The 24,653-nt window shown below is 47.9% G+C and overlaps 1 protein-coding gene across 9 annotated transcripts in view; it reads right to left on the bottom strand.

Annotated features, from left to right (window-relative positions):
* The window catches only part of RBFOX1 (RNA binding fox-1 homolog 1), a 2,122,525-nt gene that overhangs the window by 1,586,759 nt on the left and 511,113 nt on the right, over window positions 1–24,653 (bottom strand). For all 9 annotated transcript variants that reach the window (XM_080678210.1, XM_080678241.1, XM_080678221.1 and 6 more), the window contains exon 3: window positions 3,228–3,260. In XM_080678210.1, the coding sequence (XP_080534336.1) occupies window positions 3,228–3,260 (33 nt within the window). The remainder of the gene's footprint in view (window positions 1–3,227; window positions 3,261–24,653) is intronic.

The following is a 24,653-nucleotide window of genomic DNA, read 5'->3' as shown; positions in this document are numbered from 1 at the left end:
ATTCCATTCATCATGTGGACATGGAAATTGGGCCATTTATCTGTTATATTATGTATGTGACATCTTAGTTTGGTTCTTACAGGCTGCTCGGGGACAAAGGGCCATGTGCTTTGCTGCTAGCAGAGGGAATTTTAGATAAATTCTTCAGCTGTCATAAACATCACTGGGCAGAATTTGGTCAGAAGATAAAGCTCTTTCCTCTGCAGGATTTGAACATTTCTCAGTAGTCCATGTGCCATCTTATTAAAACTGTGTGTGGTGCATATGCCATGAAAAATTATTGGCACAAACAGCTTGCTGTCATGTTTTCAAAGTCCAGATTTAGCAAACGTTATTCACATATTCACTGTCAATCTGCAGAGAGAAAGGGAACTGGCAAAGCCATTCTTCCTCACTGATTCTGTGGGTTTGCAATTCATCTTGCCTCCCTTTACCCAGTGTTTCCTCCACAGGTGGGGTTTGTTCTGCTTAAATTACAACTGTTTGTCTATACTTAGGGGGAAAGAAAGGAACCTGAGAAGGAAAAAGACCCCACAGAAGCACTTCTCCAGAGCCACTATTATTTACCTAACAGAACCTGCCATGAATATGGATCATGCACTAAATAATGGTGATTGCTTGCTTTGATGAATTGCCATTAGAAATTCAATTAATAAAATGTTACCTCCCTGCAGTAGTGCCAAAAAAATATGGTCTGGCTGCAGCAATTACAATTCAGCCTTATAAACAACTAGAGGCCTAGTGCATGAAATTCATGCACTGGTAGAGTCCCTAGCAGCTGCCAGCTGCTGGCCTGGGCCTCCCTCCCTTCCCCCAGCTGACCCCACCCCCTGGTCGAACTCCCAGACAACTCCCAGTCAAGGGGACAATTTGAATACTATGCTTTTAGTATATAGGATGGTTAGGAGAAAGAAAAAGTTGGAGTGATTTTTTTTTAATTTGCTCTATCTAGGAAATGGGATTCTGGAGTAAAAATGAATGAATGAATGAATGAATGAATGAAGATTATTTTTGATCTGCTGTTTTGTCTATATACTGAGCATTGCTATACTTCCTAATTTCCTCCATACCACCTGTTCATCTTTCTTTTTCATTATCCTGTTTTATACTTTTGTATGTTTGTGATTCTTTTTTTTTTTTTTGGCAAGCAGCTTTATTTTTTTTTCTTATATACAAACTAGAGGCCCAGTGCACAAAATTTGTGCACGGGGGGGGGGGGGGGATGTCCCCTCAGCCCAGCCTGCACCCTCTCCAATCTGGGACCCCTCAGGGGATGTCTGACTGCCGGTTTAGCCCAATCCCCGTGATCAGGCTTAAACTGGCAGTTGGACATCTCTCTTACAATCCTGGACTGATGGCTCCTAATTGTTCACCTGCCTGCCTGCCTGATCGCCCCTAACTGTCCCCCCTGCCAGCCTGCTCACCCCTAACTGCCCCCCACTACCGACCAGGTAGCCCCCAACTGCCCCCTCCCTATCAGTCTGGTTGTTCCTAACTACCCCCCCTCTGGCCTGGTCACCCCTTACTGCCCCCGCTGCTGGCCTGGTTGTCCCTAACTGCCCCCCTGCCAGCCTGGTCGCTCCTCATGGCCCCCCTGCTGGCCTGGTCACCTCACGCAGCCTGTTTGTTCAGTCATTTGGTCGTCCCTTGCTAAACCCCCTGCTGGCCTGGTCGTAGGCAGCCATCTTGTGAGGGTGTGAGGGTTAATTTGCATATTACCTCTTTATTATATAGGATCACCTAATATAAAGCACATCCATCTTATGAGTAGCACTATACATTTAAGATGTGATGGTTACCTATGTAACTACATCCAGATGAAGGTATTGCATATTCCCCATCACCCAACAGGTTCTCTTGTGCCTGACACAGACATAACTTCTATTGTTACTTTTATCACCAGAGAGGAGTGTTTTTGCATATGTGTGTAAATAAAACCATATAGGGTGTGTTCTTTCCTTCTGATATTTTTTCACCAACACCTCTGAGATTCATACAGGCTGTTTCGTATATCTATAGACAATTCTTTTTTATTGTTGTCTTGAATTGCATGAATATACCACAATTTATTTACCTATTATCCTCTTAATGGACATTTGGTTTGTTTCTAGTTTGGGGCTGGCTGTGATAAATAAAGCTTCTATGAAAATTATTACATATATTTACTGGTAGAAATAAGCAGTCATTTCTCTTGGGCACATAAGTAGGAGTAGAATTGTTAGATCATTAAGCACTATTTCCCCAATGTTTAAAGTATTTCAATTCTCCAAAAGTCCATTTTTAAATCTGAAAAAAATGGTTATAACAAATATCCTATTTTCTGACATTGAAAAGAGGCAACATATGTAAAGGTGTTTAATTGTTGACTGATTGCTTTAAAAAGCCAAATGTGGCACAAATGTGAGACTTCCTAGGGGAAGTTGGAAGATTGTAGGAAGTGGTAGCTGTCCGTGGTGCTGACCACAGTGCCAGAGACCTATTCAGGTCTGATCTAGATTCCAGCAATCAGGCCTTGAGGAGGCGTGGAGCTAACATTTATTGCACACCCACTATGCACCAGGCCATGATCTGATGAGACCTGGTTCATGTTTTGTTATGCAATGAATGTTGAAATCCTAACCCCCCCAGTGTGATGGTATTAGGAGATGGGGCCTTTGGGAAGTAATTAGATCATGAGAGTGGAGGCCTGAATTAGTGCCCTTTATTGGAAATGAACTTTCTACTTGTTCTTCCTGTACAATTCCCAATGAATGGTCACCTTGTTGGTGACTTCTGACCAGCAACTTTTAAAAATTCTTTGCCTATGTTTTCAGCATCAGCCATAGTTTTCTTCATGCCCCAAGGATGCTTAGGGAGAGGAAAAGGAGGGGGGAATGGAAAGCACCAAAGACAGAGGGAGGAGTCACTGCCAAAGAAAAGGATTGTCTCTATGGAGCAAGGATCGTATCGGGTATATACAGACAGACCCTGAGGCCACCATGACAGCAATGAGCAGGAGACCCAGCTGTGAGACCATTAACCGTCTTTACCAGGCTACTCAGCACACACTCCACCATCAAGTCCAGCACAGCGGCCAGGTTAGCCCCAAACCCAGCAGCACAGGAACAACCAGGTGAGAGCCACCAGAGGTCACACCAAGGAATTACAGCCAGATACCGATTCCCTGCACCCCCAAACAGAACCATTCAAAATGCCCTCCAAAGTGACAGGAAGACCTCATTTCCTACCTCGGTGTTGCTGGCAGCCAGGCTTGCTGAAACCTGCAAGTTAAAGAAAACAAAGACATTAGGATTGATTCAACAAGAAGGTAATTGGATTAATTGTCTTTTTAAAGGAACTGGCATCAATAATTTGTTTTGACCTGAGGGGACAATGGGTGCCACACACACACACACACACACACACACACACACACACACACACACACAGGCACTTTTGCTTCTACCAGGCAGAGCAACAAGATTTGTTTTTCTGGTCCTGTGTTTAAGGTGAAGAGGATAATTACTATTTTTAACACATTATAACAATCTTGCCAGGAAAAAAAGGGAAGGGCTGTGTGCAGTGCCCATGCACTGATCATGATTAAGTGAACACTGAGAAAACAAAAGCATTGCAGACATTTTTGAGGGTTTCTTTTTCCTTAAAATTTTTTTTGTTTTTGTTGATCCTCACCAGAGGATATTTTTTCCATTGATTTTTAGAGAGAGTGGAATGGAGGGAGGGATGAAGAGAGAGAAACATTGATGTGAGAGAGACACATCAATTGGTTGCTTCCTGCACGTGCCCCACTGGGTTCAGGGATTAAACCTGCAAGCCAGGTATGTGCCCTTGATGGGGAATCAAACCTGTGACTTTTTGGTGTGAGGGCTGGTGCTCTAACCACTGAGAACACTGGCCAAAACTTCCTTTAAAGTTTTGAGTCAGTGTTATGAAAAGGTAGAACTGCTAACTACAGCAACAACAGCCTTCTTTTTTTTCTTCACAACACGCACAGTTTTGTGCAACCAAGACTGGTGCCTGACAATGTGCCAAATTTTAACATTTATTGCCTCATTTAATCCCTGGAACAACTTTTATTACTCCCATTTCACAGGTGAGAACATTGGGCTTAGACCATTTAAATCATTTCACAAAGCCCAGAAAGTTATTCACTAGAGGAAATTAGTCTTAAACCCAAGGTAAAGACATGTAGAGTCAGACTTGTATTCATAGCCCATTCTGTATCAAAGGATTTGCTGTGGACACCATCCACCATTGCTCACATGTGCCTAGAAGGGATCTCCTGGCTGGGGCAGATAACTTCTTGCCTTGCAATTTTCTTATACCTGGGGTTGACCTGGCCAACCTCAGTCATATATTCCTACCAGACCACTATACATGGAATTGTCCCTCCCTCATAGTTTATGAAACTCTGACCCCATATGTGGTGATATGTAGAAATGAGACCCTTGGGAGGTAATTAGGTTTAGAGGAGGTCATAGGGCAGGGCCTCATGATGGGATTACTGTTCTATCAGAAGAGACACCAAAGAGTGCTTCCTTTGCCTCCAGTTCCTCCCTCTCTCCCCCTGAGAGCATTAAGGAAAAGTCATATGAGGACACAGAAGGGAGGAGGCTACCCACAACCAAGGAGAGGGGTCTCACCAACATCCACCCTGCTGGCTCCTTGATTTGGACTTCCGGTCTCCAGAACTGTGAGAAATAAATTCCTATTGTCTAATCCGCCCAGTCTCTGGTGCTCTGTCATGGCAGCCCAAGCTGACAAAGACAGGGACGAGTACACACTCACAGTGGTGTATGCAGCAGAGGCCCTAGGAAGGTATGATTTCCCGAGTTAGCCAACCTGTACCTCACACTGGCCCCCCTCTCAGCACCACCTCTCTGAGTTCACTCCAAGGTCTCAGACCAGCCTTCACCTAAGCCATTAGCCCCAGAGGCAGCTCAAATGGAGCCTGCTGCCCACGGGGCAGCTTTCATGCACCATTAGCTTCCTAAACAGGAGGCCAGCCTTCAGACTGACCTTGGCCAAGAAAGTCCATTAGCTATGGCCCGAGGCTTGCCAAGCCATGAATCCAGGAGGCAGGCTGGAGAAACACTCCCAAATGTGATGAATGTCAGGGTCCTGAGCCTGCCCCCCTCCCTCTCTCCTCTGCAGCCCATTCAGAGCTGGGGTTGGGAGAGCAAGCAGCTAATTCCCAAGCAATTGTTTGTGTGTGAGCTTTCCCTGCTAACAACTAACAGGAACATGGGATGGACAGTGTGATATTCAGCAGCTACAGGTCATAAGCAGGAGGCTCTGCCTGCGTCCAGAGCACCTTTGTGACAGTTCTCCATGGACCTCTCTGATTTCCTCCACTTCATAATCTTATGCATATGTCCTAACTGCATTTTCAGTTGTGTGACCTCTTTCATTCCCACCTATCAAGCAAGCCCAGGTGTTGCATATGCCTTAGGTAAACGAAAACAGAGAGGCATGGATGTGGCTACTCATTGTTCATGATAGCAATTCCTTTCTTTAAAAAATTTTAAGCCCTAACCGGTTTGGCTCAGTGGATAGAGCGTTGGCCTGTGGACTCAAGGGTCCCAGGTTCGATTCCGGCCAAGGGCATGTACCTTGGTTGCAGGCACATACCCAGTGGGGAGTGTGCAGAAGGCAGCTGATCGATGTTTCTCTCTCATCGATGTTTCTGACTCTCTATTCTTCTCCCTTCCTCTCTGTAAAAAATCAATAAAATATATTTTTAAATAAATAAATAAATAAATAAATAAATAAATAAATAAATAAATAATTTTAGTATGTACAGAAACAAATAATAGCTAGAATATAGGGTTTGAACTCTCAAATGCCTACAGGGACCAGAAAAATAATAAAAGTGTATAAATCAGGCTGCCTATAAGATAGTAGAGAAGGATGGGGCCTGTGTGCAAGTTCGGTTGCTTACTCTACCTAAAACCATTTGCATTCAGTTTATAATAGGCAACATGTGGTTCTAGGCAAACAAAACACATATGTAAGTCCAGATGTGGCTGTTGGTTTTCCAGTTTATGATCCTGTAAGTCAAACAGATTATGACACACATTATAAATATTATGCAGCAGTTTGAATGAATGGAGTAGATCCTAATGTTTTGACATGAAAAAAATTCTACAACACATACTGTTAACGAGAAGATATAGAACAGTACACACACATCAATTGGTTGTCTTCAGTATGCACTCCAACTGGAGATCAAACTGCAACCTCGGTATGTGCCCTGACCAGGAATCGAATCTGCAATATTTTTGGGTGCACAGGACAACACTCAACCAACTGAGCCACAACTGACTGGGCAAGAAAAGTCTTGAGAAACTTTCTCTTTCTCTGGATTATTTGAATTTTTCATTGAGAATGTATCCATGTATTACTTGTCAAATTGAACATATATTTAAAATAAGATATAAATAAAGCTATACAGGTCTTCAATATTAATAAGGGACTTTATAGAAATATTGGCTTTTTCTCATTCAAGAAGAGACTGAAATCAACTTTCTTACCCACTCATATCTGTATATATATATAGGGAATGGTAGGGCTTGTGGCCAATGGGAGATATATCATATTTCATTTATGGTTTATAGTTCTACATATTAGATACTTATATGAAAAGCAAGTAGTGAGAGTTACTGGGCCCTCCATGTACTGCATCGGGGTTGATTGTATAGTCATGATTATGTTAGATCCACTTCCAATAAGCTCAGGGCTGGTTTAGGAATGTGGCACTTACGGAGTTCAGGCCTGTCTGTGATCCACCGTGGCATCTGAGGCAGCCAGAATGGACTGTAGAGGCAGCTGGAGAAGTGAGGGCTCTTTAAGGCCTGCAGGTGACAGGCTAAGGTGTTTGGCTTTTATCTTGTCAGCAGCAGCAGCCATCAGAGGGCCTCCAGCGGGGGCCGACATGATTAGAGCCACATTTGAGGCGGCCGTTCTGTGGAACAGTGCAAGGCACACAGGGATGCAGGAAACTCCTGGCAGGACGTCCCTTAATGCTTTGTACCAGTGGTTTCCCTTCCCTTTAATCATTTCCTTCCTCTTTGCTAGGTTTGTTTGAAATTGCAAAGGCCAACATGAAGGGTTTCCTCCTCGCTTGCACTAGGAAGTTGGTGTGCATGGCTCAGCGCCACCTCGCCTGCCACTTTTTCAGATGGGGAAACTGAGCTTTCTTCTCCTGAGGCCACACTAGGGAGGGTCAGAGACAGGGCCTAAACCCAGGTCAGACTCCAAAACTGCCTTCAAAGTCTACCCAGGGATTTTGCTAACACAATGGAGAGATTGTTTCCCTCCTGGGACTTCCCACAAGTTAATAGACATTAGGACTGAGTTCATTGCTAGAGGGGCAGCCACTGCTCAAGCAAACCCACTCAGTCTCCTCTACACCTGTGGCTGAGATGCTCAAATACCATCTGGGCTCTGTTGCTCCAAACTCTCCAGTCTTCTGTGATGAGCATGTTGGGGTACAACTCTCTTACTTTTGCAAAGGTGGGGGTCAACAGGTCTTTTTTGTTTGCATGAGATAGAAACAACTCAAAATAGCTTAAAGACACCATTGAATTTTATTAGCTCATTCAACTGATCAAGCTCACTTTACATGGATCCAGATAAGAATCAAATCTTACTTCTCTGACAAGTAGAAGAGCAGGGAATGGAGCCCGGGTCTCTACGATTAGATGCAGCTCTCTGCAATGATCAGCAGCACTCCCGTGCAAAAATCCAGGAATACAATAATTTTCTTGGTTCCCTGGATGGATGTTACCCCATTCCGATCTCATTGAATGATGCACATTCTCTGCCTTCCTCTCCTCTCATCCCCTCCCCTCCTCCAGTATTCAAGGCAGGGTGTTCCCATGGCTGTGCTGACAATGCCACAGTGCCCTGCCAGGCAGAAGATGGAGTAATCATATTCCTCCTCACACACTACCCTGTTAGGCCTTCAGATTTGTGTCTACATCCACAAATGGCACTGCTGTTATTTGCTGTCAGTGTCACCTAAATTCCAAGTAGAGGCCTGTGAGGATGCTATTCATGAGTCTGGGAGATTGCGTCTATGGGTAGTTTTTTAAATGAAAGCGTTAAATCCTCATGCTCTGTAGTCAACAACATGGTTTTTGCCAGGCTGCCAGGTTGTCTTGGGATTAGATTAGTTTTTTTACGAAAAGGTCCAACCCAGAACAGCACCAACATGGAGTCTTTCTCTTTCTACCCATCCTCCTTCCATCTTGCCTCCCTTCTCAGTGATATGAGGACATCTCAGGAGAATGCAGAGCTTCCCTGTTACCCTCAGGCATGTGAACCCCAGTCTAGCTCAGTGTGAAACTTCAGTCCCACAGACAATATAATGTTCGCTCCCTCATGTCCCCAAATGTGCTGGCCAGACTTTGATCAGAGGGATTAGTTGGGAAAATGAGTGGTCTTCTCTTTCCTGCCCTCTTATCCCTTTGGTTTTCTGGTTTTAACGGCTCTGTCACTGAGCATATGGATTAGAGCAGTGGTTCTCAACCTTTCTAACGCCGCGACCCTTTAATACAGTTCCTCATGTTGTGGTGACCCCCAACCATAAAACTATTTTCGTTGCTACTTCATAACTGTAATTTTGTTACTGTTATGAATCGTAATGTAAATATCTGTGTTTTCTGATGGTCTTAGGCGACCCTGCTAGCGGTTCTCAACCTGTGGGTCGCGACCTGTAGAGCCCAAGACCATCGGAAAACACAGATATTTACATTACGATTCATTAACAGTAGCAAAATTACAGTTATGAAGTAGCAACGAAAATAGTTTTATGGTTGGGGGTCACCACAACATGAGGAACTGTATTAAAGGGTCGCGGCATTAGAAAGGTCGAGAACCACTGGATTAGAGAAAAAGGGCAAATTCCTTTCCACTTGAACACACAACCAATCAGTTCATCTGGTATCAGTGCTGATTATCTGACCAATACCAATGGCCATGGGTGCCCTCTGCATGGAAAGTGTCCAAATGCTGGCACCTTCATGGGGCACAGGTAGGTTTGGGGGAGCCCTGTTGGTGCAGACCTCCTATAATTATCAGAGACATCCAAGCTATGGTAACAAATAGAACCCAATTTATAATGGCTCACCACAATGGATATTCAACTCTTGCTCACATAACGGTCCTAGATTGCCAGCTCTCCTTCACATAATCATCCAGGGACCCATGCTGAGAGAGGCTCTGCCCTCTTTAATATGTGGCTCCCAAAGTCACCATGGCCGTCTTCATCCTCACCAGCCTGAAGGAGGCGAATACATGGAGGAACAAGAGTGGGTATTTTTTAATGGACCAGAATAAAAAGTAGCATCATTTCAGCTCACATTCTATTGGCTGGAGCTAAGTCACATGACCACCTATAATGGCAAGGGGATTTGGGCATGGAGTCAAGCTGTATGTCAAGAGAAGATGGTTTTGGAGAACAGATCTATCAGTCCTGGCCACATCTCCTTATTGCAGCACCGCCTTGCCTGATATCCCTCTACATGGTTCCCTGATAGAAAATTCACCTCCACTCAACCTCTTCTAATTCTCCTAGTGATATGATCCTGGTGGTATAATGCAGTCTCTTGATACTGAGGTCCTTTCACCTTGCATTTGGTCCTTCTGGGTGCCCCGGCCATATGGCTTAAACCCAGCCCTTCCACAGTATCCTCTTGACCCTCAGGAAACTAGCAGGTCCTTTTGCAAGAGCAAAGCAGAGACCCCATGCCCTTTCTCCCAAATTTTCTTCTCCCCCTGCCCTGCTCAAATAATCAGAAAAGGGAATACATGGAGGAACTTGAGTGGGTGGTTTTTATGGACCAGAACCAGAAGTGGCATCATTTCAGCTCACATTCTACTGGCTGGAGCTCAGTCTCACAGCCACCTATAATGACAAGTGGGGGTGGGGGGGTTTGAACATGGAGTCAAGCTGTATGTCAGAGAGAAGAAGATGGTTTTGGAGAACAGAACTAGAAGGCCTGGCTTCATCTCATATCATATCAGCAAAGAAGCTGCATGAGCAGACTGAATCCTATTCTTGCTGGCTTCCCAAGGCCTACAAGAGGTCCCCTTGGAGCGCAGCTCTTCTTCAGGTTGACACTGATAATTTCCTCTCTCCTCGAATCCTGTCTGATCTTCTGCTTGTATATCTAGTCAATATTGCTAATAGCAGATCTGGCTTATGCCCTCTCAAAGAGCCCTGAGGAGATATTTGAACCCCATGATGTTTCAAGTATAAGAGATACTCCGAATTCCTTTGTCTCCAGTTAGGGTCCTAGTGACCTATTCTGGGACAACTGGAAACATTTGCAGCTCCCTTGACCAAAAGGGCCAGCCAAGAGTTGTGCACTCTTCTGTAAATTGAGTCAGCTCTCTATTTGAACTAACCAGGTCATTTTCACTGTATACACAGAATACCTTAAAGTCCTGTCAATAAAGACTGGTCAAGCAGAAAGGAAGTTTGGGTTGTAGAATAAGATAAGTGGGATACCTGGAACTCAGCAGCTGGGTGGGTTTGGGGTCACCTCCCTTGTCTGAGAGCATTGAACTCTCTGTAAACTGGGACTGGGGAACCCTTCCCCATAGTGGTGATTCCATGTCATCTCTTCAATAGGAAACCCTAGCATCCCCAGCATCCTATCTGCGATGTCTCATTCCCCGGACACAGACGCTCTCAGCACAGTTGTAGAGTCATGTCCTGGGTTTAAAATCTGCTTTTACCACTTTCTAGATACGTCATCTTGGGCACATGTGGTCCTTGAAAGTGGCCACACGTTCTTCTGGTGCTTCTCCCACTGAGAGGCAGGGTCTATGTTCCCAGCCTTGAATCTGGGTGGGCTCTAAAACTGCCTGACTTGAACGACAGGAGGGGTGCTGTGCCTGTTTGGGGCCAGCTTTAAAACACTAGCTGCTTCCTCTATTGCCTAGTGGGGCCCCGTCTAGGCACCCTCAGCTGCACATTGGGGATCTGACTTGTGAGACCGCCACGCTGGAAAGGCCACATTTTGGTGCTTTGATGGATAGTGCCAGCTGAGCCAAAGCTTGCAGCCTCCCTGGCCAGTGCGCCAGCCACCTTAGACCCTCCAGGCAGTCTATCTGCCAGCTGAATGCCACAAAGAACCTCAATCAGCCCATGTCCAGCACGCCCTGCCTGGATTCCTGACCCACGAAACCTGGAGCTGTAATATATGGTTGCTGTTTTGAGCCACTAAGTTTTAGGGTTCTTTTAAGACACAGCAATAGGCGATCACAACTAAAGTACTTATCCTCTCTATGCCTGTCAGCTTATACTTATAAAATGAAAATATAGTACATTTTTACAAGATTGTTCTAGGAATTAGGAAATAATATGTTCAAAGTGCCTGCACGGCTCCTGACACGCGACGAGCGGTTCTATCTCTCCTTTCACAGACCATCAGCACCCGGGCTGCTCTTCCTGCGTTTCCATGGGCAACGGTCATGATGGACTGTCAAGTGATGGTTTTCAGAGCCCTCAATCTGAATTCCAGCTGGTAAAATGTGAATGGGCTGCTCAGGAGTGAGATACATCTGGGTTTATAAATCCCTGCCCTGCCACTAACAAGCTGTGCCCAGGGCCAGGGGAAAACTACCTTCTCTCTAAGCCTCAGTTTCCTCCTTTAGAAAATGGACACAAGGGCCTATCTCCTTGCCTGTTTGGTGTGGGTTCAGTGGGCATGTCGGGCCTAGCACTGGAGATGGAGAATGAACAGCTGTCATCTTGGTTAGTTTGACATAGTAACTGGAATAGTGGCATCAGTCCTAGCACCCGGTATTGTGAGCTCCCCTGAATTTAATAGAGCAGCTTGGGAACAGGGCCCTAAAGGGGTGTTTCTGAGGGCTGGCAGCCCCCTCTCCTCCCATCCAGCCCCTCCATTCTAGACCAGGACTTGGTTCCAGCTGCTGAGCTGCTGGGACTCAGCCCAGCTTCTCTAATGTGAGTGTAAAAAAGAAAAGAGCCCATTCATAGATGCTATTCACCACCCCCCAAATTCCATAGGCCACAGACATGTCCAATAAACAAGTGTCTTAAGTCTTAAAATTCTCCTAGAAAATGCACAAGGTTTCTGTTAATAACTCTCGCTGTCAGAAAGGCAATGTTTACATGCACTTGCTTCAAAATTCTGGCATCTTGTGACCTAAGAATAGTTTTGCGTATGGTGTTGAACAACTGCCCCAGGTCTGTCTTGCAGATGAGCCAGAGGCTGCGGGGGAGGGAGAGGAACAGTAAAGCTGCCCATGGTGGGGAGGTGGAGCAGGAAGGGGCAGATCAATCCCTGCCCTTGGCTTGCCCTTGACGCCTGTGTATTAGGAAGGTTAAAGTAGTTGCAGCCCTGGGTTGATGGTGTCTGAGCTGTGACGAGCCCATCAGTCACTCTGACATGTGCTGGAAAACACGGAGAGATTGCAAACATTATCGGAAGCTTAATTATGAGGCAGAGAGGAGCTGGGCTGGTGTGCGAGGGAGTGCTGGGGCCTCCTGGTCCTTTCCCACTCTATCCACAATCTTTGGGAGAAGTTGCCACCACTCCTGTCTCCTTCTCAAAGGGCCCCTGTTGCTTTCCGAGGCCAGGCTGCAGGATTAGAGAAGGCTCCCAGAGTGGTGCTTTCGGATTTAGCTCAGCAATCTGGAAATGTAGCTGAAGATCTTTAAGAACTCCCCTCCCTTTGACCCAGTAATTCCGCTGTATCCCTAGGACATATTGGAAATATAACCAAAGCTTGTGGCACAAAATTGTTCTGTAAGAAAAAAATAACAATGAGTTGGAAAAAACCTAGTTGTCCAACAATGAGGGATTGACCTGGTGAGCCTAGCCAACCCCTTTCCATGGACAACTTACTTATAACTACTAAAGGGATGGTCAAGCCAAGTTTGAAATAATATGAGGAATGCTTATGTTAAGAGGGGAAAACAGAATACAAATAACATACTACACAATCTCAATTATGTTAACACATGACTAGAAGAAAACAGAGGAAGGGAATTGTAAAAATTAAGTATTTTTCTTTGGGAGGCAAAACTGTATATTCCATTTTCTTCTCTCTTCTGTACTTTCCAAGTTTGCTCTAGTCAACCAATGAGCAGAAAGCAATTGTGCAAACACCATCTAGTTCCTGCCAGTCCTTTAGAATATTCTACCCACTTTCCCAAGGATATCCTCTCCCGGGAGCAGTGCTCCCCAGAGCAAAGCGGGGCTGTGTGTCTCCGAATGGCACAAAGCAGAGAGATGAGGAGCTAACATTAGTTCTGTGCATGTCACGTGTCAGCCACCGTGCTGTAAGATTTATTTACACTCACTCAGTCCCCAAAGCCTGCCAGGTAGGAGTATCATCACCCTTTCATCAGTGTTATGGGGACTAAGAGCCTGGATAGGTTAGGGCAGTGGTCGGCAAACTCATTAGTCAACAGAGCCAAATATCAACAGCACAACGATTGAAATTTCTTTTGAGAGCCGAAAACCGACTTCTGCGCATGGGCCACGAAGTTTCAATCGCACTGTATGTGCGCGCCCACATGTGGTATTTTGTGGAAGAGACACACTCAAGGGGCCAAAGAGCCTCATGTGGCTCGCGAGCCGCAGTTTGCCGACCACTGGGTTAGGGCAATTTCTAGGACAACATAACAATTAAGAGTCAAGGTAGGGATGTGTAAGCTCAGGTTGGCCGGACTCCAAAACCTGTTCCCTTCCTTCCTTCACCATCAGCCACAGGTGGTGCCTTAGCTGTAACAGCCCTTCTTTTGCAAGGCCCTCGGGTAAAACTTGAGTTGCTATGGAAACATTCCTGGACACCCTCACCCCTTCCCCAGGATCTCCTTTCTGCATGGTCACAGTGCCTGAATCCCATAGTTAGAGATGCTTTCCCTTAGGTTAGAAAGCCATAACTTGCCTGGCCACTGTGGCTCAGTAGTTAAGCATCAACCCATGAACCAAGAGATCACCAGTTTGATTCCTGGTCAGGGCACATGCCTGGGTTGCGGGGGGCGGGGGAAGGGGGTCAATCCCCAGCAGGGGGTGTGCAGGAGGCAGCTGCTGGATGTTTCTATCTCTCTATTCTTCTCCCTTCCTTCTTTCTCTAAAAATCAATAAAAACATATTTTTTAAAAAGCTATAACCCTAGCCTCTGCTTATAAGGCTGGGAGAGGTAACAGCATGAGGCCTGAACAAGAGTTGGGGTGGAGGCTGGGGAAAGCACAGGCTGACCTGGGGTGTTGTTATGCTGGGAGGCTCAGCTTCAGCCAAACCACTTTGCTTAGAGGCCCCACCCTACTCCCTTCACTTCTTGACAGGCCCGCCTAAGAGCACCCCCTCAACACTCATTTGCACAAGACTCCATCCAGGTCCAGGTCCTGCTCTGAGAGAACTGACCCTGGCAGGGAGGGAGGGCCTTCGGGTAGAAGGAATAACTGCAGGGCAGAGGTTCAGGGCATGGACATGGTGTGGGAAGGCCAGGGAGTTTTCTGCATAATGTTATACATAATGAAGAAAAGTTACAATTAACTCAGGATTATCCTGTGGGCTCTGAAAAACACTCTGCTCTCAGCATTTTTAAACATCACCTCAATCCTCATCACAGCTCCATGATGTAAATGCCCATTGCCCTCAATTTTGAAAACCGTTGGTCAGAGAGGGGAAGCAATTAGCCCCAAATGGTCTGGCCTATAAGTGGCAGAATGGGGATCTGGACTCAGGCGGGTCCGTTAGAGCTCTGCTCTCTCCACACAATTTGAAAATATTTGCAAACCCGCTGCCTGGGCAGGACACCTGCCTCCTACTCACCGCTCCCAGCCACAGGCGGTCCTAAAGCAGCGCACACAGACCCCAAGCTGCGGTTGCTCTGTCACCCCTGAATGCACATGCTCAATGACTCTTTTTAAAAGGACATAGTACTTACGGAGCTGAAATGAAAAGGACAGCTTATAAAGGAATGCTCAGGACCTCTGACGACACAGAGATGACATAATTTATGTTCTGACGCGACTGTCTGCTCTCCCCACTGCAAATCTCAAAATTGAGGAGCAGCTCGGTAATTGCTACAGCTGGGCTGGGCCCACTGTTGACAGTTCGCTTTTCTTATTACCTGGTCCTGCTTGGGGACTGCTGGGTGTTTCATCTCCATTTGCAGGGCTGCAGGATTAGGACATCCTGTCAGAGTGGAGACTGCCTCCGAAAATACACGGGAAAATTAAGGAGGAGGGCCCAGGAGAGGAGTCCTGGGGAAAGGTCCTCGGGTAAGATGAACCTGCTGCTGGCGTTTGAAGGTTAAAGACAAAGCGCCCAATGTGTACTCTAGATGAGCAGCTCATTGCTTAGAGGCCCTATCATTGGGTGATGATCTATCGAATTGGTCTGAATGGACACATATCCCTCTTGCCTGGTGTGGAACACAAGCTAGAGTCATAATTATAGCTATCTGAGGGCAGGTCCACAAGCAAAGTGAGCAAAAGAGGAGGATGAAGAAGGACTGGGGAGGAGAAGGTGGGCTGCATAGAAAATCTGGATGGACAGATACGGGAAGGTTTCAGGTGGCCACAGCTCGGCGTGGTTCAGGGGCCACACCCAATGTCACCCTGCAGCCAGGTTGCACACCTGCTGGGCCAGCCTCTGCAAGTCACCTCCTCTCCCATGCAGAGCTGGCTGTCTCCCTGCCTGGTAGCTCCAGTCTGAACCCACACCTGCTCTGGGGCCGTTGGGAGATGGTGGGTGAATACAAGAAAGGTCAGGCATTGCACTCACCTGCTTAGGTTCAACCTCAGCCCTGCCCCTTACCACCTGTGTAAGCTGAGGCAAGTTGCCTAACCTCTCTGTGCTCCAGTTTCCTCATCTGTTAAATAACAACCATGCATAGTTCTTCAAGGAGGAAATGTGGTCACACACAAATACAGCATTTAGGACAGTCCTTGGTGCCAAGTAGAGATGCAATGTGTTGTCTGCTACCATTATGCATCAGTATTACTGTTATTACCTTGTCCCCTGCTGCCACTGCTGCTGCTATGTGGTTAAAAAACCGACACAGTACTTAGCACACAAGATGCTACTAGTACTTGGTATTTTTTGTTCATTTCCTTTTTTTCCTTTCTCTAAATAATGCCAAAGAATGGAGGAATGGAGTTACTGGGTCAAAGGACATGAGAGTGAGAGTGTGTGCACGTGTGCCTGTGTGTGTGTGCACGTGTGCGTGTGTACCATGTGTTCTAATACACACAGTGGGGGCATGATTTCCTTCCTGGCAGGTAATTTTCTCTCCTGACTGCCCCTTTCCTGCCCTCCACTCCTCCCCTCTGAGAGAAAGCTCAGATCCATTGACTGTCCTCCATCCCTCATGCTTAGGCCAAGCACCATCCTCTCTTGTCTGGGGAAGAGAGATGTGACCACCTAACCAGTCAGTCCCACCCCCCTTGTCGCCACCGAGGCTGCAGAGCCACGGAGAGCCCAGATCCCCCGCCTGAGTTCAGAGTAAACAGGATTACCTGAGGTGGCGGGAACTGGTGGAGACAGAAGGTGTTTCAAAACTTAATCAAAAATTAATTAGAAAAAGAAACAAGCCAAAGGACAAACATCTGTGAGCTGAGGATGTGCAGAGGCAAACAAACCCGACAGACAGGCTCCATGGGAGTGAGGAGCGGGTCCTGCTGGGAGGAGCTGGGACGCAGCCTCCGCATTTACTCTTCGGAACAGATGACAGGGCAGGCCTAGCTCACAGACAAGGAGGAGGGGTCGGGTGGCCCGGGATCACCCAGAGGCCACGGGGAAACCACGTGTCGGGCGATGATAATGAATAATCATCAGAACACAGGCTGGCCGATGCCTCTGAGTGAGGACGGGCCAAGCACACGAGAGAAGGCTCCTGAGGCCCTCAGACCAGGCCTCACTTGCCCCACATCTACCTTCCAGACAGGACTAGTGGTAATGGATCTTCAGGGCCCGGGAAACCAAGCCTGAGAACCATGTGAGACGGAAATCAGAGGGGCCGAGCCACCGAGAGGGCCCTGCCCCGTGGACTTGGTATGCCTTTCGGGAGGCACGGGCACCTGGAAGTGAGTTTCTATAGAAGACACTGGTGTCCCAGGGGGGTCCCTCAACGAATGAGGCATCCACGCCTCCGGGTGGCACAACTCTGAGACATGCCCGCGGCACTACCTCAGGTCCAGTTGGGATTGAGCCCCAGGTGCCCACATGTGACTTTATCTTCAACACACCTCCACTGGTCTCCTCACAGCCCTGTCTCACTTTTCCCTTCCCCAGCGGCTCCCCGGACCAACTCCCAAATGAGCCGTGTGCTTTCAAAGCCCTATGTTGGTGTCTGCTTCCAGGGAGTCGACTGAAGATGCAGATGTTGCTGGTGGAGGGGACTGGGGTCAGTGGCTGGGCTGAGCAAGGGATGCTGTGCACAGACTGTCTCCACACCAACAGGATCCGCCAGGACACACAGCCTCCTGTTTGGGTCAGCCCCTCAGGGACCCTGGTTCCTGCCATTCCCAAGATCCATGAAACCCCTGAAATCAGGACACTGCATTGTTCTTAAAGTCAGGAACCTGCTCCATGCAGGAAGCTGAAGTTTGGAAATATGGGGTAAGCCTCGTTTCTGTCTGACCCCCAAGAGACTAGAATGGACCCTACCCTCTGCTTCCTGCTGGCCAAGGACAGATGTATTCTCATGCGAATTCCTCCTCCCCTAGCATGGCACACTGCCATCTTTCTGGGCTGGAGGCCCTGCCCTGCCCCCATCCCAATTTATGCTAATGAGCTCCTGCTCCACTCCCTACTCCGGAAGCCTTCTCCCTCCTCACTCCCAACTCCAAGAGCAACCAAGGCTTGCCTGTGACAATAATTTTTTTTTTTTATTCATCTCTTTTGTAACTTGTTGCTCAGGGTACATTGGTTTATCCATAGTCCCCAAACAAGCCTAATCTTTAACCTGAAAACCTGAAGTTAATAGGCTTTTGGTGGTTCCTGACCCAGAATCACGTGTGTGTGTTTCTGGGGAGAAGATCCATTTCATCTGATTCTCAAAAGACTTTCCGATCCCAGCAAATGTCACAGCCACCACTGCACTTGGCTGTGAACTCCTCGCAGACCAGAGAATGCCTTACTTCGCCTTTCATCCCCAGAGGACAGCCCAGCACCTGGGCAGTCTCAGGCACTTGGGTGGAGATATTAATGGAAGACAGTTGGGTGTTTATTCTGAATCGAGCACTCTATGGGCCCTGACAACGCTGAGAGGTGGCTGCCGCCTCCGTGGATGGCACGAGGAGAGCTGGCCATGGGGCCCACGTTGAAGGGCTGGTGTGGGATTAGAAGGCCAGCAAGTCAGCCTCTGAGCACCAACCAGCTTCAGCCAAAGTATCAAGAAAGCACAAACAAATGCCATCCTCCTCGTTCCCACGTGGCCCCCAGCTCTCAGGCAGCACCTAACTGCCTGGAATGAAAGGTCAGCCTCCGTAAGACCCTGAGGTGCCCACCAACATGGCTCACTTCCTTTACACAGAGCATACGCTCCTACAGCCTGACACGGTCTCCCTCCTGCAGCATCTGCGAAGGCATTTCAATCCTGCGGGCCAGCAGCAGCTCCTTTGAGAGCGCTTCAATATTTTTTCTTACAAGTGAGGAAACTGAGGTCCAGAGTTACGTGGCCTGCCCACGGCCATGCAGTGAGTTAGTGGCAGTGCTGGACGTGGAATCCAGGTCCTGCTGTCCCTAGTGAAGTGCCCTTCCTCCTACTTCTCCCAGGGACAGCATCTTCGCCAAGATGATGCCATGTGTTTCGTACTCCAACGAGGCTCTCCGAGCCAGAACAAAATTAAATTTCATTCCTTGAATGACTTTCAGAGAACAACCTGTCCCTTGCCGCTATTTTGAGGTCCTTTTCCCATGTTATAAGGGGGCTCTCGAGGTCAGTGCTCTCCTGGAAGCTGTTGTCTCTTCTCTGGCTTTCTGGGGATCTACAGGCACTGGCTAAGGGGATGAGACAGACTGATGGCTGTCTGTCCAGGCTGCTCTATATGTCCTGAGCCCGGATGCCCTAATTGCTCTATCAGCAGACACTGCAGGTTGTGTGCTGTGCATGGCAGGCTGTTTGCAGAAGCACGTCTCTTCCCAGGCTGCTCTGAAGGAAAGCCCCATCCCCAGTGAGGCAGGCTGTGAGGAGCTGGAGCCTCTCAGGGCAGGAGGGGGGCCTTCACTCCCACTCACTGCGCAAGGGACCCAGAGGCCGAACGTCCCTGGCACCCGAGCACTGGTGCCCAGTCCTCAAGTGAATAAGGACCACTGGGACTCTGTGCTGAGAGACGGCTGCAGGCGGTGGGCAGGAGGAGGCCTGCCGCCTGCAGACAGAGGGTGCCTGGCCCACTCTTCACTGCCTCTGCAACCCTGGGCACCCGCCTGAGCCTCTACTTCCCACCAACCTGTCCAGGGCGGGCCAGGAAATCTTCCTCACTGGGTTATTGTGAGAAACATATGAGATGGTTGGCACTAAATACATACTTGAATGATAACACGGAGGCATGTCCATACTATGCTTAATAGAAGTCTCCTTGCCATCCACCTCTCACCCCGCCCCCCCCCCCGCCCATTATTCTTCCCATTGTGTCAAGAATGGGAAGGAGAGGGAGCTGAGTATGGGCTGCCCCTCCTTCTCCCCCTTTCTCCTCTCCCTCATCCCAGATGCTGTTACTGAGCACCTGCCATCGGCCACGTGCGCCCTGTGCGTTTCCTCACTCTATTCCTACATTAGGCTCCAAGGGTGACAGTTTCCCCCTCACAGACCAGCGCCCTCCACAGGAACCCTGGTGCTGGCAGCACTTGCTCTGCACTGCCCTCGCCTTGCTACCAAACCCTGGAAACACGTTGGTGCCACCGGGAAACTGGATCGATCCTTAATTTAATTTTCATTGGTTCACATGTGAGGAGCCCCATGGGGCAGCGGCCATCAAGTTGGACAGCACATGAGAGATGTGGGTGAAAAAGAAAAAGCAGATGAAGTTTGAAGAAGCTCAGCAACCTGCCCAAGGTCATAAACCTGCGTGAAGGTGAGGGGAGAGCCGAATCCACACTTGCCAGCTTCCAGGGCACCTGGGAGGGAGTGGTCGGCTGGCCAAGGACTCATTCCACGTGCAAACCAAGGTCTGGTCTGAAACTCAAGACAGGCTGGAAGAACCGGCCCCAGCGCTGGGGAACTGGCCCAGAAGGGGAAGGAAATGAATATGCAAAGCAGATAATGGTTGTGGAGCCGCTTTGTAAACTGTGAAGTGCTGTCTCGGGGTGGAGGTTATTAATAATACCCCTTGGCAAGACTCCTTGGCAAAGCTTCCCGTCCCTCTCCACATCCTGCTGCTCGGTTAATCGTTAATTAAAGCTTAAGGGATTTGGGAATGCAGGCCTCTGAAATTTGGATAAACTCTCCATGTTACTGGAAAAAAAAAAGAATCTTGGATAATTAGCTTTTTTCCCCCTAAATGCTTTTTTGGGTCTCATTACAAATGAAGCGCTAGGCTAATATACCTTGTGTTGTGAATGCCTCACAATTCCTGCTAATTGAATTAAACCCAATTCTCTGCAAATAAACTCTTGGTGTTCTTAATGGCAAACAAGGAACAGAGCAGTTTCTTTTTGGAACGGGCCATTACAGGGCCCTAATTACCAGGATCTCAACGTGTAACGCAAACCGTCTCTGAGTCGGCTTCTGACAATGACGGCTCTGTTAAGATCAAAGTCGCAATGTGCCCTTGGAATCTTCTCCCTCTTTTCATTCCACTTCAAAATGTTTAATAATGACTAATCCAATTTCCAAGACGGCAGAGAAAGGACAAGAGAACCACAAAGTCCGCTTTTTCTAATTCAGGACAAATATTCCGAAACCGACGCAATGCTAATCCCTCCCCCACTCCTCCTTTTTTCCTGGGACACAGCACATTTTGAAGTTGCGAGTTAATAAAGGAGCCTGTGCCGCTGGAGTTGTGCGCATGCCCAAGGTGGATGGAAGGAGGAGCTGCGTGGAGGTGTCAGGGGTGGGAAGGAAGATGGATGCCACTGTTCCCGCATGGCCCAGCGCCTTTGTTAATAATGCAATGCCAATTACTTTGGGGACCAGCCTAAACTCTCGTGGGGTGGGAAACCATAGTTCAGGGCCCTTTAAAACAGCATCTATAATCAGCCGCACCCACCAGATTTTCGAATGCAGTGAGCATCCTTTGGCAATTCTGCAGTGCGGTGTGGGCGGAAGTTCCAAGGTTGAGATTTCAGGGTAAGGTGGATGGAGAGATTTCACACTAACGGTGACTGTCCTTTGTGGACACTTAGGTTTCGGGTGGATGTGGCAGAAATTTCTGGTTCTCTCAATTGCTAGGCCTCCTCTTAGGAAGAGCGGCACATGCCCAGGGCTTTGCTGAACCGGAACAAAGCAACCCTAGGCCACCCTGGCCGCCAGGAATTGGGCCCGCCAATGTTTCCCACTCACCTCCCTCATGCTCAGATGTCTCATTCTTTCAAGATAGCATGTCTGCTGCCCTAGGAAGCAATCCTGATCTTCTCCGAAGGCAAAACTCTTACATTCAGTCTCCACACCCACTCCAGACGGCCCAGCTAGAGCCCCTTGCTGGCTTCTATCCGCTCCCAATGCTTTTCTCTCTCAGCTGTGCCTCAGGCAACACGGTGGAGTGGGAGCTGGCTTTGGAGGATAGCCATGGTTTGAATCTTAGTCCTGTTCCTTACAGCTGCGTAGCTTAGGGCAAGGTTTCTCACCTCTCAGAGCCTCTTTTCTCATCTACACATCAGGGGTGCTAATCTTTCTAAAAGGAATGCTTGGGGATAATGTGCTAGAAATCATAATGTGGATAAAGTAACTGCTACACAGTAGATGCTCAGGAAATGGAATCCAGCCATGTTGTTATTATAAGACTAACCCATGTGTTTCTATCACTTGCCTAGATGTCTGCTTCCCCCACCAAGCAGTTGTTTCTTTGAAGGAGAATCATGAATCTCCATAACTCCTGTCTTTAAATATTCCCAACATCTAGCCCAGAGCTGGCCATGCAATTGGCTTGAAAAATGCTTGCTCAATAAATGAATGAAGAAATGGATGGATGAATGTACACCACAGCAAGCACTTAGGAAGTGAAATTAAACAGTGCCCGGCATGTAGGTGCTTAATAAGTGTTTGTAAATGCACGAATGAATGAACGAACGAACGAATGAACGAACACCTATAATCAAACATTCACGATTTAAATGAAAATCAAATTGAAGGGCTTTGTGGTTTCCCACTGAGAAAACAAAATTCCCGTCTACCCTCCTGCCAGGAGCAGCGCGCACCAGCTTAGGACAGAACAACAATGCTAAATCGCTGCTTAGCTATTTCTCCTGTGATGATCTCCCAGATCTCCCAGGGAAATCACCACCTCTCTCTGGGTGCTGGGCACAGCTGCAGTGAACAGGTTTGGGTGCCTCTAACTGGTCCAGGCTTGACTTCAGGCTCCCTTTCCTCTTCACTCTCTCCAGGAACCTGACACTCGAGGTCCTTGGTCCAGTGTAGAGTCTCCAGCACAGGGAGAGGAAGAGGGGGTGGCGCCTGGGTGCGACTCTGGTGATGAAGGAATGTCCAGTCTTCCCAGAGGAAAGACACAGAAGTGGTTTATTTCAAATCAGATCTGAGGCACTTGCCTTTTGGCGCAGACAGCCAAGGGAATGCAGTGCTGTCTTCTAAAGCAGACACACCCATTGCTGTGTCTTTTAGTCTGTGGCCAGAAGGAAGTTCTTGATCCTGGATGGATGACAGCTGGGCTGCATCAGGCCTGTTTCATGAGGGGGCGGGGGGACGGGCGCAGGGGACTAGGAGGCAGTTCGCCAGATGAAATACAGGACACCCACTTATTTTGATTTTCAGATACACAATAAACACAGGTTTTAGAAAAGCATGTAAGTATGTTCCAAATGCTGTATGAGATATATGTATGCTAAACAAATATTTTGTTGTTTATCTGCATTCCAAACGTTAACTGGGCAGCCTGCATTTTTGCTTCCTACATCTGGTGGCATTTGTGGGAGAAACAAGGTGCGAAAATCATTCTCTCAGATCCTTCCTCGCTCTCTGGAAAAGGATACTGTGGGGAGAGGAAGAAGGTAGATGGTGGATTATTCAGTGTCTGAAATTGCCTGAATGGTTGAGAGAACAGCTCTGTGGGTTCAAGTCCAGGCTCTGATGCTTCTCAGCTATTGAATCTGGGCAAGCTACTGTACCTCCTCCTGCCTCCATTTCTTCATCAGTTAAACTGGATTGCTGCTGCAATGGTACCCACTTTTTATAGGGCTTGGGATGGTTAAGTGAAATCTTCTATATAAGGTTCTGGATTCAATGCTTGGAATTCACTCCACCCATGTCATTATCCACCACAGTTATTATGAGGGCTCCATCCTCTCACCCAGGGGCCAGCAAGCTCCAGCCACTGTGTTTGTAAATAAAGTTTTATTGGCACACAGCCACACCCATTCATTTGCATACTCTCTGGGGCAGCTTTCTGTCACCAGGGCAGAGTTGAGTAGCTGCCACAGAGATTGAGAGGCTCTAAAAGCCTAAAATATTTATGAGTTGGCCCAAGACAATGTTTGCTGAGTTCTGGTCTAGCCACTGGCTTTAGTTTCGATTGTTGCTGTAATACATTACCACAGACTTGTTTTGGCTTAAAACAAGGCACATTTATTCTCTTACAGTTCTGGAGGTCAGAGTCCAAACTCAGTCTCCCTGAACTAAAGTCGAGGTGTCAGCAGAGCTGAGCTCATTCTGGGGCTATAGGGAGAACCCTGTTCCTTGACTTTTCCAGCTTCTAGAAGCCGCCCTCTACATTCCCTGGCTTGTGGCCCCCTCCTGCACCTTCGAAGTGCATCACTGCAACCTCAGCAACTCCCAACACCAACTCACCTCCTCCCCTGACTCCTCCCACCTGTCCCGATTGCATTGGGTTTACCTGGGTAAACCAGGGTAATCCCCATCTCAAAATCCTTAACTTAATCACAGCTGCGTAGTCCCTTTTGCATGTAAAGTAACATTCATAGGTTCTCAGGACATGGGCATATTTGGAGGCATAAATATTCAAGACTGCCACACCACCCACAAGAGGTCCCAAAGAAGGGTGATGCCAAGCCATCACTCTAACACGTTCTCATCCCAGCGCCCGCCGCAACCCCCCGACCTGGGCGTGAACAATGAACCCCTCTTAACCTGCAGAGTGTGACTGGGCTTGGGGTCTCCTCAGGGCTCTCACATCTAGCAGGTGAGAGATTCTGGGCTGGGGAATAGCAGAGGCTGCGCTAACCTGAATTTAGCACCCATAACACCAGATCAGCCTCCGGGTGTTGCCCGGAGGAAGAGGGGAGGGAAGGTGTGCAGATCATCCTCAATGCATAGAGCCTCCACACCCTTCCCTCTCCTCTGGGTGCTCCAAGCCAGATGAAGACAACACTTGTTATAGGACACACTCAATATGCCTCAGCTACGTGTGAGGTGCTCCCTGCACATCCTTGAAATGCAGTGGCCAGCTTCAGGAGCACTCCCAAGGGCATGGGGCTCACTCCCCCTCAGTGGCCAAGGAGCCTGAAATAAGTCAGGACATTTAGAAG

The sequence above is a fragment of the Plecotus auritus genome, assembly GCF_963455305.1.
Source record: "Plecotus auritus genome assembly, chromosome: 7".
NCBI classification, from domain to species: domain Eukaryota; kingdom Metazoa; phylum Chordata; class Mammalia; order Chiroptera; family Vespertilionidae; genus Plecotus; species Plecotus auritus.
Note: the sequence above shows the minus strand (reverse complement) of the source record. Positions and strands in the feature narration are given on the sequence as shown.